This window comes from Oncorhynchus mykiss, chromosome 14 (assembly GCF_057628025.1).
Source record: "Oncorhynchus mykiss isolate SJ-2025 chromosome 14, ASM5762802v1, whole genome shotgun sequence".
NCBI classification, from domain to species: domain Eukaryota; kingdom Metazoa; phylum Chordata; class Actinopteri; order Salmoniformes; family Salmonidae; genus Oncorhynchus; species Oncorhynchus mykiss.
Genome location: NC_143035.1, coordinates 28,170,001 through 28,185,000, shown reverse-complemented (window position 1 = coordinate 28,185,000; position 15,000 = coordinate 28,170,001). Strand labels below are relative to the sequence as shown.

The 15,000-nt window shown below is 44.9% G+C and overlaps 1 protein-coding gene across 4 annotated transcripts in view; it reads right to left on the bottom strand.

Annotated features, from left to right (window-relative positions):
- LOC110489094 (glutamate receptor 1) overlaps window positions 1-15,000 on the bottom strand; it is a 180,227-nt gene that overhangs the window by 85,517 nt on the left and 79,710 nt on the right. For all 4 annotated transcript variants that reach the window (XM_036943242.2, XM_036943244.2, XM_036943245.2 and 1 more), the window contains exon 5: window positions 6,088-6,141. In XM_036943242.2, the coding sequence (XP_036799137.1) occupies window positions 6,088-6,141 (54 nt within the window). The remainder of the gene's footprint in view (window positions 1-6,087; window positions 6,142-15,000) is intronic.

Sequence of the window (15,000 nt, the reverse complement as noted above, 5' to 3'; positions counted from 1 at the left end):
GGCTCACCGTTGAACTCGCCATCTTTCTTCTCCAATACGGAGGACATAAAACACTAGAGGCAAGATAGATATTGATTTTGAGACATGACATGTAGTATTTTCATATTTTAGTATACGCTTTTCATATTCATATTAACGGGAAGTTCCAGTTATTTTTCAAAGATTTCTAAGAAAAACAAGCGTATCTCTGGGAAATGTCAACGAACCACTGAGCAAGCTTTTTCTTTTCTAATAATTTTACATTTCATTTGTCTCGTCTCGTGTTAATTTAGCTTTTTGTCAAATCCTCAAAACTCGCTTCGAGAAGCAGCACCGAACTGTCAACAGAGCTCACTGCTTATTATTGGATGTATTATGTTACGAAATAAGACTCTTTAGATATAATGAAAGAACCCACTGAACGATTCAGGACATGAAGAATCATATTTGTCTTGTAAAATGTATTTTTCTAACAAAAGGAAGTCACATTTGACCATATTGTATGTCTTATTGCACTTTCAATATCATGTTGCCTCTAGAGAGATACCCAGCCACGTCACCCATGATATAAGTCAGTATACAACGTCCATCCATGCCTGAGGACGTCGGGTGATGACGTGGAAACCGGATACTAGGGGCAACAGTGAGTGCTGTTAGCTTCAAGTAGGTTTTAGTTTTGGTGTTGTGGACGTGGATGGTGGATGGGCATTAGCATAAGGGTTCTGGTTCAATTTCAGCCATAAAAATGTGTTTTTTAGATTTTTATTTTAAGCCTATGCCAAACCTTAACCCGTACCTTAACCGTTAGGAGTTAATGCCTAAGCCTAAATATTTGTAGTTAATACCTAAACTTAACCTTATGAAATTTGACATTTGCAACAACTTCAAAATTTGACATTGGAGAAAAATATATGAATGTCGTGAGACTAAGACTAGATGCAATACCTTGGGATGTACCAGACAAATTACACAGAACAACATCTGTAGAATCCACATAGGATAGAAATATGGAGATGGGGAGAGAGAAAGAGATGGGGAGAGAGAGAGAGATGGGGAGAGAGAGAGCTAGAGAGAGAGATACAGAAAGAGATACATGGAGAGAGAGAGAAATGGAGATAAACATGAGAGGGAGAGAGACATTGAGATAGAGAGATATGGAGAGAGAGACAGAGGATAGAGAGAGAGCAAGAGAAAGAGGAAAATAGAGAGAGAGAGAAAGAGATAAATGGAGAGAGAGATGGCGAGATGGAGAGATGGAGAGAGAGAGAGTGAGAGATAGTAGAGTAGAGAAATATAGATAGATACAGTAGAGAGATAGAGAGAAAGAGATATATAGAGAGAGATAAATATACCTGACCACTGTGACAGACCCAAAATTAAGGAAAGCTCTGACTACAGTGAGGAAAAAAAGTATTTGATCCCCTGCTGATTTTGTACGTTTGCCCACTCACAAAGAAATGATCCGCCTATAATTTTAATGGTAGGTTTATTTGAACAGTGAGAGACAGAATAACAACAACAAAATCAAGAAAAACGCATGTCAAAAATGTTATAAATTGATTTGCATTTTAAGTATTTGACCACCTCTCAATCAGAAAGATTTCTGACTCCCAGGTGTCTTTTATACAGGTAACGAGCTGAGATTAGGAGCACACTCTTAAAGGGAGTGCTCCTAATCTCAGTTTGTAACCTGTATAAAAGACACCTGTCCACAGAAGCAATCAATCAATCAGATTCCAAACTCTCCACCATGGCCAAGACCAAAGAGCTCCAAGGCTGGAATGGGCTACAAGACCATCGCTAAGCAGCTTGGTGAGAAGGTGACAACAGTTGGTGCGATTATTCGCAAATGGAAGAAACACAAAAGAACTGTCAATCTCCCTCGGCCTGGGGCTCCATGCAAGATCTCACCTCGTGGAGTTGCAATGATCATGAGAACGGTGAGGAATCAGCCCAGAACTACACGGGAGGATCTTGTCAATGATCTCAAGGCAGCTGGGACCATAGTCACCAAGAAAACAATTGGTAACACACTACGTCGTGAAGGACTGAAATCCTGCAGCGCCCGCAAGGTCCCCCTGCTCAAGAAAGCACATATACATGCCAGTCTGAAGTTTGCCAATGAAGATCTGAATGATTCAGAGGACAACTGGGTGAAAGTGCTGTGGACAGATGAAACCAAAATTGAGCTCTTTGGCATCAACTCAACTGGAGGAGGAGGAATGCTGCCTATGACCCCAAGAACACCATCCCCACTGTCAAACATGGAGGTGGAAACATTATGCTTTGGGGGTGTTTTTCTGCTAAGGGGACAGAACAACTTCACAACTTCATGGGTCGTGGATGGGTATTCCAGCATGACAATGACCCAAAACACATATCAAAGGCAACAAAGGAGTGGCTCAAGAAGAAGCACATTAAGGTCCTGTAGTGGCCTAGCCAGTCTCCAGACCTTAATCCCATAGAAAATCTGTGGAGGGAGCTGAAAGTTTGAGTTGCCAAAAGTCAGCCTCGAAACCTTAGTGACTTGGAGAAGATCTGCAAAGCGGAGTGGGACAAAATCCCTCCTGAGATGTGTGCAAACCTGGTGGCCAACTACAAGAAACGTCTGACCCTTGGGATTGCCAACAAGGGTTTTGCCACCAAATACTAAGTCATGTTTTGCAGAGGGGTCAAATACTTATTTCCCTCATTAAAATGCAAATCAATTTATAACATTTTTGACATGCGTTTTTCTGGATTTTTTTGTTGTTATTCTGTCTCTCACTGTTCAAATAAACCTACCATTAAAATTATAGATGGATCATTTCTATGTCAGTGGGCAAACGTACAAAATCAGCAGGGGATCAAATACTTTTTCCCCTCACTGTATGTACAGATACTGTAGGCCAGGGGTGTCAAACTCAAATACCCAGTGGGCCAAAATGTAAAACCTGAACAAAGTCACGGGCCAACATTGAACAAATTAACCTTTTAATATGGACCCAAACAAGTTTTGCTTTAACATTGAATATGGAACAAGCATCGCTTATTACCATACAATATATAATTTAATAGTGGAGACATGCAAAATCGAATTTCAAATGAAAAAACACATCAATGGCATTCATTTATTAAATAAATAAAATTTAAATAAAAATTGTATGCCTCTTTTCTATTTGCAGCCTTCTGATTTAAATACCAAAATAAACTTTTTCCACTGGCTAATAATTTTACAAATAAAATGATAATAAATCAATCAACCATTCAAGCCCATGCCTTGTAGCAAGAAAAAGTGCATAAAGAAAATGTTAATTATTGCACACTGGTCTAATCTGATGTGCCCAAGCCAGATACCTGGCATCTCTTCTTGGATGCTAGTTCATTAATGTCTGGGCTTAAGCTCTGAGCTGAAATCCTCAGTATCGAGCGAAGATGTTCATCAGTCAGACGTCTCCTGTGAGTTGTTTTGGTCATCTTCATCGAGGAGAAAAGTTGCTCGCATAGATAAGTGCTGCCGAACATGGAGAGCATCTGAGCAGCTGGGGAGCGGGGCTGAGGCATTGTGTCAGGGATGAACCGTGGAAACTGTGCGGCGCCCACAGCATCATACTTTGACTTCAGCGTGTCGTTGCACTGGAGTTCAATCAGCTCCATTTGGATGTTGGTTGGTGCATTTTCCACATCAACTGCGAAGGGATTACTAAGCAGTTCAAACTTGCATTTCTGGGCATCGAAGTCGGCAAATCGCCGGCTAAACTCAGCGGCGAGAACACTGAGTTTTTCAGCAAACTGTGCGCATGGGAACACGGCGGTAGAGATCTGCGCTTTTATGGATTGGCAGCAGGGAAAATGGCAAGGGTTTCCTTGCAGCATCTGATTCTCCCACAGGCACAGTTTAGTTTTGAAGGCCCTCACTGCAGCGTACATGTCTGTGATGATGCGCCCCCGCCCCTGAAGCTGCAGGTTCAGCGCATCGAGATGGCTCGAGATATCACAGAGAAAGGCCAGCTCACACAGGAACTTTTGCTCCCGGAGCTCCGCTGTATCCTTCCCTTTGGTTTCCAGGAATTGACATATTTCCTCACGCAGCTCGAAACATCTGTTCAGTACTTTTCCTCTGCTTAGCCATCTCACCTCTGTGTGATACGGCACGTCTGCGTATTCCGAACCACACTCCTCCAGAAAAGATTTAAACTGGCGGTGATTTAGACCTTTGGCTCTTATAAAGTTAACTACCTGTGTTACTGTGGTCATAACATGTTCCATCTTTAGGGCTTTGGGACACAGTGCTTCCTGATGTATGATGCAGTGGTAAACAGTTAGCTCACCTGCACAGTTCTCTTCCCGCATCTTCTCCCGAACCATGCCCACCAGTCCACTCTTTTTACCGCACATCGCTGGCGCACCATCTGTCGTTAATCCAACGAGTTTATCCCACGGCAGCTTTATTTCAGTTACACATTTGGAAACCTCCTCAAAGATTTCCTTTCCTGTGGTTGTGCCATGCATTGATTTGAATCCTAATAGCTCCTCCGTAACACACAGATTTGAGTCCACTCCACGGATGAAGACTGACAGCTGAGCAGTATCAGATGCGTCGCAGCTCTCATCCACAGCGAGGGAGAATGCAACAAAATCTTTTCCCCTTTCCATCAGCTGGTCATACAGATTGGTGGCAAGATCACATGTGCGATCAGCTACTGTGTTCCTGCTCAGGCTCACGTTTGAAAATGCTTGTTTTTTCTCTGGGCATACGAGGTCACAAACCTTCATCATGCACTTTTTCATGAACTCTCCCTCATTAAAGGGCCGGGCTGATTTTGCGATCTCTGCTGCCACTATATAACTAGCCTTTACAGCAGCCTCGCTTTGTGATGTGGCTTTTTTAAACATATTCTGTTGTGAAACCAAACTTATTTTCATCTCCTCTACTTTCTGGCTCCTTTGAGTCATGTCCAGGTCCTTGTATTTGTCATGGTGTTTCGTTTCATAGTGTCGTCTAATGTTGTACTCCTTACTTACAGCCACGTTGACTCCACAAACAAGACAAACAGGTTTGTCTTTTACATATGTAAACAGATATTCTGCCTCCCACTTGTCCAGAAAGCCAGCTCTAGTAGTAATTTGGTATTGTCTCGCGGGCCAAATATAATTACCCCGCGGGCCAAATTTCTCTCAAGAGAAGACAGGCTATGTGCACACTGCCTACAAAATGAGGTGGAAACTAAGCTGCACTTCCTAACCTCCTTTTGTGAGTGTAATGTTAACTGTCATTTTGAATTGTTTATTTCCCTTATTTCCCCCTTTTAGTTTATTATCTATTTCACTTGCTTTGGCAATGTTAACATAATGTATGATTCCCATGCAAATAAAGCCCTTTGAATTTAATTTAATAGATATATACATATATATATATAGAGAGAGCGAGCAAGAGATAGATACTGCAGAGAGATATAGAGAGAGCGATACAGTAGAGAGATATAGAGAGAGATACAGTAGAGAGAGAGAGAGAGAGATACAGTAGAGAGAGTGAGAGGGAGAGACAGAGAGTTACAGTATTGAGATAGTAGAGAAATGTGTATAGAGGGAGAGAGAGGGAGAGAGAGCGAGAGATACAGTAGAGGGAGAGAGCAAGAGAGATATATGTATAGAGAGGGAGAGAGAGAGAGAGAGAGATACAGTAGAGCGATATAGAGAGAAATACAGTAGAGAGAGAGAGCAAAAGAGATATATGTATAGAGGGAGAGAGAGAGAGAGATACAGTAGAGAGAGCGAGAGAGAGAGACAGAGAGTTACAGTATTGAGATAGTAGAGAAATGTGTATAGAGGGAGAGAGAGGGAGAGAGAGCGAGAGATACAGTAGAGAGAGAGAGAGCAAGAGAGATATATGTATAGAGAGGGAGAGAGAGAGGGAGATACAGTAGAGCGAGAGAGAGAGAGATGTATAGAGAGGGAGAGAGAGAGCGAGATACAGTCGAAAGAGAGAGAGAGAGAGAGAGAGAGAGAGAGAGAGAGAGAGAGAGAGAGAGAGAGAGAGAGAGAGAGAGAGAGATAGAGAGAGAGAGAGAGAGAGAGAGAGAGAGAGAGAGAGAGAGAGAGAGAGAGAGAGAAAAAAAAAAATCTTACCAGGTTGGCCAGGATGTAGTGGTAACTCTTAGCATTCTTCCCGTGTTCAACGATCTGGAACACAGAGAAAAACTTGACTTTAGGATGGACATGACTGGGGAGGGGCTTGTGTGTGTGCGTGTGTGTTCAGTACACTGTACCAATGTAATGACCTTGGCCAGGGCAGAAGAGACACCAACTAGGGTAAGACATTGTAACAGCAGTGACTCTCAAATATGAATATTCAGTATAATCATTCCTGTAGTCTCATCCCATGAATACAAATATACATCAGAAAATCCATTCAAATATGACTTCATCACACCAAATGTCACATGCATCGGTCAGAAAATCCATTCAAACATGACTTCATCACACCAAATGTCACATGCATCGGTCAGAAAATCCATTCAAACGTTCTGAATCAAATTTCAATTTTTTTGTTGTTGCTCATATTACTTTCTTTGTAACTTCAAAAAACACTCATATTTTGTGAGAACTGGTGTCTCCTTTAACGTCAAACTACGTCAAACATGTCAAACATGTACCTGTGTTGAGAGTCAATGATCTACAAGTCATTTTGCATGCCGAACAACCCCAAGGGAATATCAGTAGTCTAGTCAAAAGACGCACTGTGCCCAGCTTTGCATGCTGACCAATCTGAGGTAGGCGGCCTGTCCCTGATCTGATACGGCACCTTCAGCATTCATATGTTAAAATGGCTTGCGTGAAATGAGGCTTTATTAGTTGTCGTGTCTTTGGCTATGCCGGATTAATTGATATGACATGCTATTCTATAAATCCTTTCTCTGAAATGAATATTACCTGATTGAGCTAATCATGTAAATGTAATTAACTAGAAAGTCGGGGCACCACAAAATAATATTTATAGAGCAGTTATCTTCCGAATAAACTCTTAAAGACCTAGTAATATTTTACATCAATAGCAGTCAATATTAATCGTCACCTTATTTCAGTCTCATCTGAATGTTGTAAAATCTTGGTTATCTTCACGGACAACACAACAGTGGTAGGCTTGATTACAAACAACGACGAGACGGCCTACAGGGAGGAGGTGAGGGCCCTCGGAGTGTGGTGTCAGGAAAATAACCTCACACTCAACGTCAACAAAACTAAGGAGATGATTGTGGACTTCAAGAAACAGCAGAGGGAACACCCACATCCATCCACATCGACTGAACAGTAGTGGAGAGGGTAGTAAGTTTTAAGTTCCTCGGCGTACACATCACAGACAAACTGAATTGGTCCACCCACACAGACAGCATCGTGAAGAAGGCGCAGCAGCGCCTCTTCAACCTCAGGAGGCTGAAGAAATTTGGCTTGTCACCAAAAGCACTCACAAACTTTTACAGATGCACAATCGAGAGCATCCTGGCGGGCTGTATCACCGCCTGGTACGGCAACTGCTCCGCCCACAACCGTAAGGCTCTCCAGAGGGTAGTGAGGTCTGCACAACGCATCACCGGGGGCAAACTACCTGCCCTCCAGGACACCTACACCACCCGATGTCACAGGAAGGCCATAAAGATCATCAAGAACAACAACCACCCGAGCCACTGCCTGTTCACCCCGCTATCATCCAGAAGGCGAGGTCGGTACAGGTGCATCAAAGCTGGGACCGAGAGACTGAAAAACAGCATCTATCTCAAGGCCATCAGACTGTTAAACAGCCACCACTAACATTGAGTGGCTGCTGCCAACACACTGACTCAACTCCAGCCACTTTAATAATGGGAATTGATGGGAAATGATGTAAAATATATCACTAGCCACTTTAAACAATGTTACCTAATTTAATGTTTACATACCCTACATTAGTCATCTCATATGTATACTACTGCATCTTTATGTAATACATGTATCACTAGCGACTTTAACTATGCCACTTTGTTTACATACTCATCTCATATGTATATACTGCACTCAATACCATCTACTGTATCTTGCCTATGCCGCTCTGTACCATCACTCATTCATATATCTTTATGTACATATTCTTTATCCCCTTACACTTGTGTCTATAAGGTAGTAGTTTTGGAATTGTTAGCTAGATTACTTGTTGGTTATTACTGCATTGTCGGAACTAGAAGCACAAGCATTTCGCTACACTCGCATTAACATCTGCTAACCATGTGTATGTGACAAATAAAATTGGATTTGAGCAATGATTTCAGCAATAAAAAACTGGGTTTAATTATTTATTTACTAAATACCTAACTAATCACACAGAATTACATAGACACAGAACGAATCATACCTTAATTACAAATTATGTCATAAAGGAAAACGTCCCTAGCGGACGGAACAGATATGACAGCTGGTTACACAAAGAAAAGGGGGCTGGGTTTGAGTGAAAAAGCGGGAAGACTGAGGAACAAAGGGAGAAGCTGTGCTATCGTAAATACAATATCCTATGCATTCTAAATTACCACCCATTTGGAAAAGGAAAATGCAATAAATATTTAATCTGAGCTGCACTTCAATAGGTTGGTGGTAGATGGATGGCCATGTTGCCCAGCAGCGTCCTTTGTCCTTTGAAGAGTGTCTCTGGTGGTGATAGGGAAACGTTGTAGTGTCGTCGTTGGGTGGTAGACGGATACTCTGTCTGTCCTCTCCTAGCCCACGTTTACAGCAGGCTAGGAGGTATCACTTCTGAAGCGAATAAGAGTTCAAAGTTCATACCATTCGCAACCAAAGCTCACACTGAGGTTGGCTTCGTTCTGTAGTTATTATCTGAATCCTTCTGACATCGGACTGTCATTCTAATGTACCCGGATCAGGAGGTTACATTTTCGTCAAGGTCTTATATAGTGGATGGAGAAGGGTGTGTTTCATAGTTTATAGCCCATGTCTCTTCACAGAGGAGGGGCCACTGATTGAGCAGAGCCCTAACCTTATGAAAACCCAAATCTCTCTTCTGGATGCTAAAATGTATGTTTCATTTTTTCACCAATCATTTTATATTTAAACATTTGAATTCCCCAACAATTCCATGTGAATCTGATAACTATAACGTCTAGACTTTCCCAGCCTTCCACAAGCTTCCCAAAATAAGTTGGGTGAATTTTGGCCCATTCCTCCTGACAAAGCTGGTGTAACTGAGTCAGGTTGTAGGCCTCCTTGCTCGCACATGCTTTTTCAGTTCTGCCCACACATTTTCTATAGGACTGAGGTCAGGGCGTTGTGATGGCCACTCCAAGACCTTGACTTTGTTGTCCTTAAGACATTTTGCCACAACTTTGGAAGTATGCTTGGGGTCATTGTCCATTTGGAAGACCAAGCTTTAACTTCCTGACTGATGTCTTGAGATGTTGCTTCAATATATCCACATAATTTTCCCTCTTCGTGATGCCATCTATTTTGTGAAGTGCACCAGTCCCTCCGGTAGCAAAGCACCCCCACAACATGATGCTGCCACCCCCGTGCTTAACGGTTGGGATCGTGTTCTTCGGCTTGCAAGCCTCTCCCTTTTTCCTCCAAACATAAAAATGGTCATTATGGCCAAACAGTTCTATTTTTGTTTCATCCGACCAGAGGACATTTCTCTAAAAAGTACAATCTTTGTCCCCATGTGCAGTTGCAAACCGCTTTTTTATGGAGGTTTTGGAGCAGTGGCTTCTTCCTTGCTGAGCGGCCTTTCAGGTTATGTCGATATAGGACTCGTTTTACTGTGGATATAGATGCTTTTGTACCTGCTTCCTCCAGCATCTTCACAAGATCCTTTGCTGTTGTTCTGGGATTGATTTGCACTTTCCGCACCAAAGTACGTTCATCTCTAGGAGACAGAACGCTTCTCCTTCCTGAGCGGTATGATGGCTGCGTGGTCCCATGGTGATTATACTAATGCACTATTTTTTGTACAGATGAACATGGTACCTTCAGGAGTTTGGAAATTACTCCCAAGGATGAACCAGACTTGTGGAGGTCTACAATTTCTTCTACAAAGTCTTGGCTGATTTCTTTAGATTTTCCCATGATGCCAAGCAAAGAGGCACTGAGTTTGAAGGTAGGTCTTGAAATACATCCACAGGTACACCTCCAATTGACTCAAATGATGTCAATTAGCCTATCAGAAGCTTCTAAAGCCATGACATCATTTTCTGGAACTTTCCAAGCTGTTTAAAGGCACAGTCAACGTAGTGTATGTTAACCTCTGACCCACTGGAATTATGATTCAGTGAATTATAAGTTAAATAATCTGTCTGTAAACAATTGATGGAAAAATTACTTGTGTCAAAGTAGATGCACAAAGTAGATGTCCTAACCGACTTGGAAAACTTTGTTTGTTAAGAAGAAATTTGTGGAGTGGTTGAAAAACAAGTTTTTATGACTCTAAGTGTATTAAAACTTCCGACTTGAAAATTGTGTTTTACTGGCATTAACTCCGCAATGGTTTGTTGGATAAAGCCTATGGGAAAATTTCGTTTTTGTTGGGTTTTTGGATAAACGCCATAAATAAGGTCTGTGGTTAACATAGGATTAGGAGATCTTGTACATTTTGTTCTGTGAGATAATCTTCATCAACTAATGTCTCTTTTTGTGAATTTTGAATAATTTATGTCATCAAAATAAGCACATAAATCACATAAAGGCTTTTAATTCATAAAGGTCATGTTAACTAACTAACTAGTTATGGTAGTTTTGCTTTAAACCAGGGATGGGCAACTTAGTCTTCGGGGGCCGGAGTGCTGTCGTACTTTAAACCAAGTATGGAAAATCCAGTCCTCGGGGGCAGGAGTGCTGTCGTACTTTAAACCAAGTATGGAAAATCCAGTCCTCGGGGGCAGGAGTGCTGTCGTACTTTAAACCAAGTATGGAAAATCCAGTCCTCGGGGGCAGGAGTGCTGTCGTACTTTAAACCAAGTATGGAAAATCCAGTCCTCGGGGGCCGGAGTGCTGTCGTACTTTAAACCAAGTATGGAAAATCCAGTCCTCGGGGGCAGGAGTGCTGTCGTACTTTAAACCAAGTATGGAAAATCTAGTCCTCGGGGGCCGGAGTGCTGTCGTACTTTAAACCAAGTATGGAAAATCCAGTCCTCGGGGGCCGGAGTGCTGTCGTACTTTAAACCAAGTATGGAAAATCCAGTCCTCGGGGGCAGGAGTGCTGTCGTACTTTAAACCAAGTATGGAAAATCCAGTCCTCGGGGGCAGGAGTGCTGTCGTACCGTAAAGCAGGTATGGGAAACTCCAGTCCTCGAGGGCCAGAGTGCTGTCATACCGTAAAGCAGGTATGGGAAACTCCAGTCCTCGGGGGCCAGAGTGCTGTCATACCGTAAAGCAGGTATGGGAAACTCCAGTCCTCGAGGGCCAGAGTGCTGTCATACCGTAAAGCAGGTATGGGAAACTCCAGTCCTCGGGGGCCAGAGTGCTGTCACTCTTTATCCCTAGCAAACACAGCTGATTAAACTAATTGCATTCCAATCTAAAGATTAGTTGATTATTGGAGTCAGGTGTGTCAGCTGGGGCTGGGGCAAAACAATCAGTGTATATGATCATTTTTAGATATACAGGGTAAAGTTGATAATTTCATAATGACGAATCACGTTTGCGAGGCACGCTGCATGGGCTAAAATGGTGAGAAAAGAAGCTCACGTTGGGTGAAATCCAACATTGTGCATTAAATTCATTAGCTATGTCATATTTAATTTGTAAACAATAGATAATGACATATTACTACCTCAAACAGGCTACATTCCCACCCTAATCTGATAGTGGTAGTGGTGTGGTAGATGCCTAGTCTCCTTTATGACTCTAATCTGATAGTGGTAGTGGTGTGGTAGATGCCTAGTCTCCCTTATGTGTCACACCCTGACCATAGTTTACTTTGTATGTTTCTATGTTTTGGTTGGTCAGGGTGTGATCTGAGTGGGCATTCTATGTTACATGTCTAGTTTGTCCAGTTCTATGTTCGGCCTGATATGGTTCTCAATCAGAGGCAGGTGTTCGTCATTGTCTCTGATTGGGAACCATATTTAGGTAGCCTGGGTTTCACTGTGTGTTTGTGGGTGATTGTTCCTGTCTATGTGTTTTCACCAGATAGGCTGTTTAGGTTTTCGTTACGTTCATTACGTCCTTTATTTTGTAGCGTTTGTATTGATTTGTGTTTTACGTTTGTTTATTAAAACATGGATCGAAATCTACACGCTGCATTTTGGTCCGACTCTCCTTCTCATACAGGAAACCGTTACAGAATCACCCACCACCAACGGACCAAGCAGCGTGTCAACAGGCAGCAACAGCAGCGTAAAGAGGAATGGACATGGGAGGACGTTATGGACAGCAGGAGTATGGACTATACTACTTGGGAGGAGATCGACAGGTGGGCGGCCGACCCAGGGAGAGTGCCGGAGCCCGCCTGGGATTCGCTGGAGCAGTGCGAGGAAGGTTATCGTAGAATGGAGGCGGTGAAATCAGAGAGGCGGTGGTATGAGAAGGCAGCACGGCGACGCGGATGGAAGCCTGAGAGGCAGCCCCAAAAATTTATTGGGGGGGGGCTAACAGGGAGTATGGCTACGCCAGGTAGGAGACCTGGGCAGACTCCCTGTGCTTACCGGGGGGCTAGAGAGACCGGACAGGCACCGTGTTATGCAGTGGTGCGCACGGTGTCTCCAGTGCAGGTGCATAGCCCGGTGCGGTATATTCCAGCTCCGCGTGTCGGCCGGGCTAGATTGAGCGTCGAGCCTAATGCCATGAAGCCGGCTCTACGCAGCTGGTCCCCAGTGCGTCTCCTTGGGCCGGCTTACATGGCACCAGCCTTGCGCTCGGTGTCTCCGGTTCGCCTGCATAGCCCAGTGCGGGCTATTCCACCTCGCCGCACTGGCAAGGCGACCGTGAGCATTCAACCAGGTAAGGTTGGGCAGGCTCGGAGCTCAAGAGCTCCAGTGCGCCTGCACGGTCCGGTTTTTCCAGTACCACCTCCACACCCCAGTCCTCCGGTAGCAGCTCCCCGCACCAGGCTTCCTGTGCGTGTCCTCGGCCCAGTACCACCAGTGCCAGCACCACGCATCAGGCCTACAGTGCGTCTCGCCTGTCCAGCGCTGCCAGAGCTTTCCGCCTCTACAGCGCTGCCGGAGTCTCCCGCCTGTTCGGAACTGCCAGTCTGCAAGGAGCTGCCAGTCTGCAAGGAGCTGCCAGTCTGCAAGGAGCTGCCAGTCTGCAAGGAGCTGCCAGTCTGCAAGGAGCTGCCAGTCTGCAAGGAGCTGCCAGAGCTGCCAGTCTGCAGGATGCCGCCAAAGCTGCCAGTCTGCAGGATGCCGCCAAAGCTGCCAGTCTGCAGGATGCCGCCAAAGCTGCCAGTTTGCAAGGAGCCGCCAGAGCTGCCAGTCTGCAAGGAGCCGCCAGAGCTGCCAGTCAGCATGGAGCAGCCAGGGCTGCCAGTCAGCATGGAGCAGCCAGGGCCGCCAGTCAGCATGGAGCAGCCAGGGCCGCCAGTCAGCATGGAGCAGCCAGGGCCGCCAGTCAGCATGGAGCAGCCAGGGCCGCCAGTCAGCATGGAGCAGCCAGGGCCGCCAGTCAGCATGGAGCAGCCAGTCAGCATGGAGCAGCCAGAGCTGTCAGTCAGCATGGAGCAGCCAGTCAGCATGGAGCAGCCAGAGCTGCCAGTCAGCATGGGGCAGCCAGTCAGCATGGAGCAGCCAGAGCTGCCAGTCAACCAGACTCTTCCAGATCTGCCAGTCGACCAGACTCTTCCAGATCTGCCAGTCGACCAGATCTGCCAGTCGACCAGACTCTTCCAGATCTGCCAGTCGACCAAACTCTTCCAGATCTGCCAGTCGACCAGACTCTTCCAGATCTGCCAGTCGACCAGACTCTTCCAGATCTGCCAGTCGACCAGACTCTTCCAGATCTGCCAGTCGACCAGACTCTTCCAGATTCTCCAGTCAGCCAGGATCTGCTAGATCCAACTACCTGCCTGGGCTTCCTCTCAGTGCTGAGCTTCCTCTCAGTGCTGAGCTTCCTCTCAGTGCTGAGCTACCCATCAGTCCCGAGCTACCTCTGTCCCGAGCTGCCCCTCTGTCCCGAGCGGTCATTATGGAGGGTAACCTATCTAGGGACGCTAAGGAGGTGGACTAAAACTATTATGGAGTGGGGTCCACGTCCAGCGCCAGAGCCGCAACCGCGGACAGATGCCCACCCAGACCCTCCCCTATAGGTTCAGGTTTTGCGGCCGGAGTCCGCACCTTGGGAGGGGGGGGGGGGGGTACTGTCACACCCTGACCATAGTTTACTTTGTATGTTTCTATGTTTTGGTTGGTCAGGGTGTGATCTGAGTGGGCATTCTATGTTACAGGTCTAGTTTGTCCAGTTCTATGTTCGGCCTGATATGGTTCTCAATCAGAGGCAGGTGTTCGTCATTGTCTCTGATTGGGAACCATATTTAGGTAGCCTGGGTTTCACTGTGTTTGTGGGTGATTGTTCCTGTCTATGTGTTTTCACCAGATAGGCTGTTTAGGTTTTCGTTACGTTCATTACGTCCTTTATTTTGTAGTGTTTGTATTGATTCGTGTTTTACGTTTGTTTATTAAAACATGGATCGAAATCTACACTCTGCATTTTGGTCCGACTCTCCTTCTCATACAGAAAACCGTTACATTATGGCTCTAATCTGATAGTGGTAGTGGGGTGGTAGATGTCTAGTCTCCCGTATGGCTCTAATCTGATAGTGGTAGTGGGGTGGTAGATGTCTAGTCTCCCTTATGGCTCTAATCTGATAGTGGTAGTGGGGTGGTAGATGTCTAGTCTCCCTTATGGCTCTAATCTGATAGTGGTAGTGGGGTGGTAGATGTCGAGTCTCTCTTATGGCTCGAGTGGGGGTTCTGTAACTGACAGATCGAGTGTGAGTTATGTAACTGACAGAGAGAGTGGGGGTTCTGTAACTGACAGATCGAGTGAGGGTTCTGTAACCGACAGATC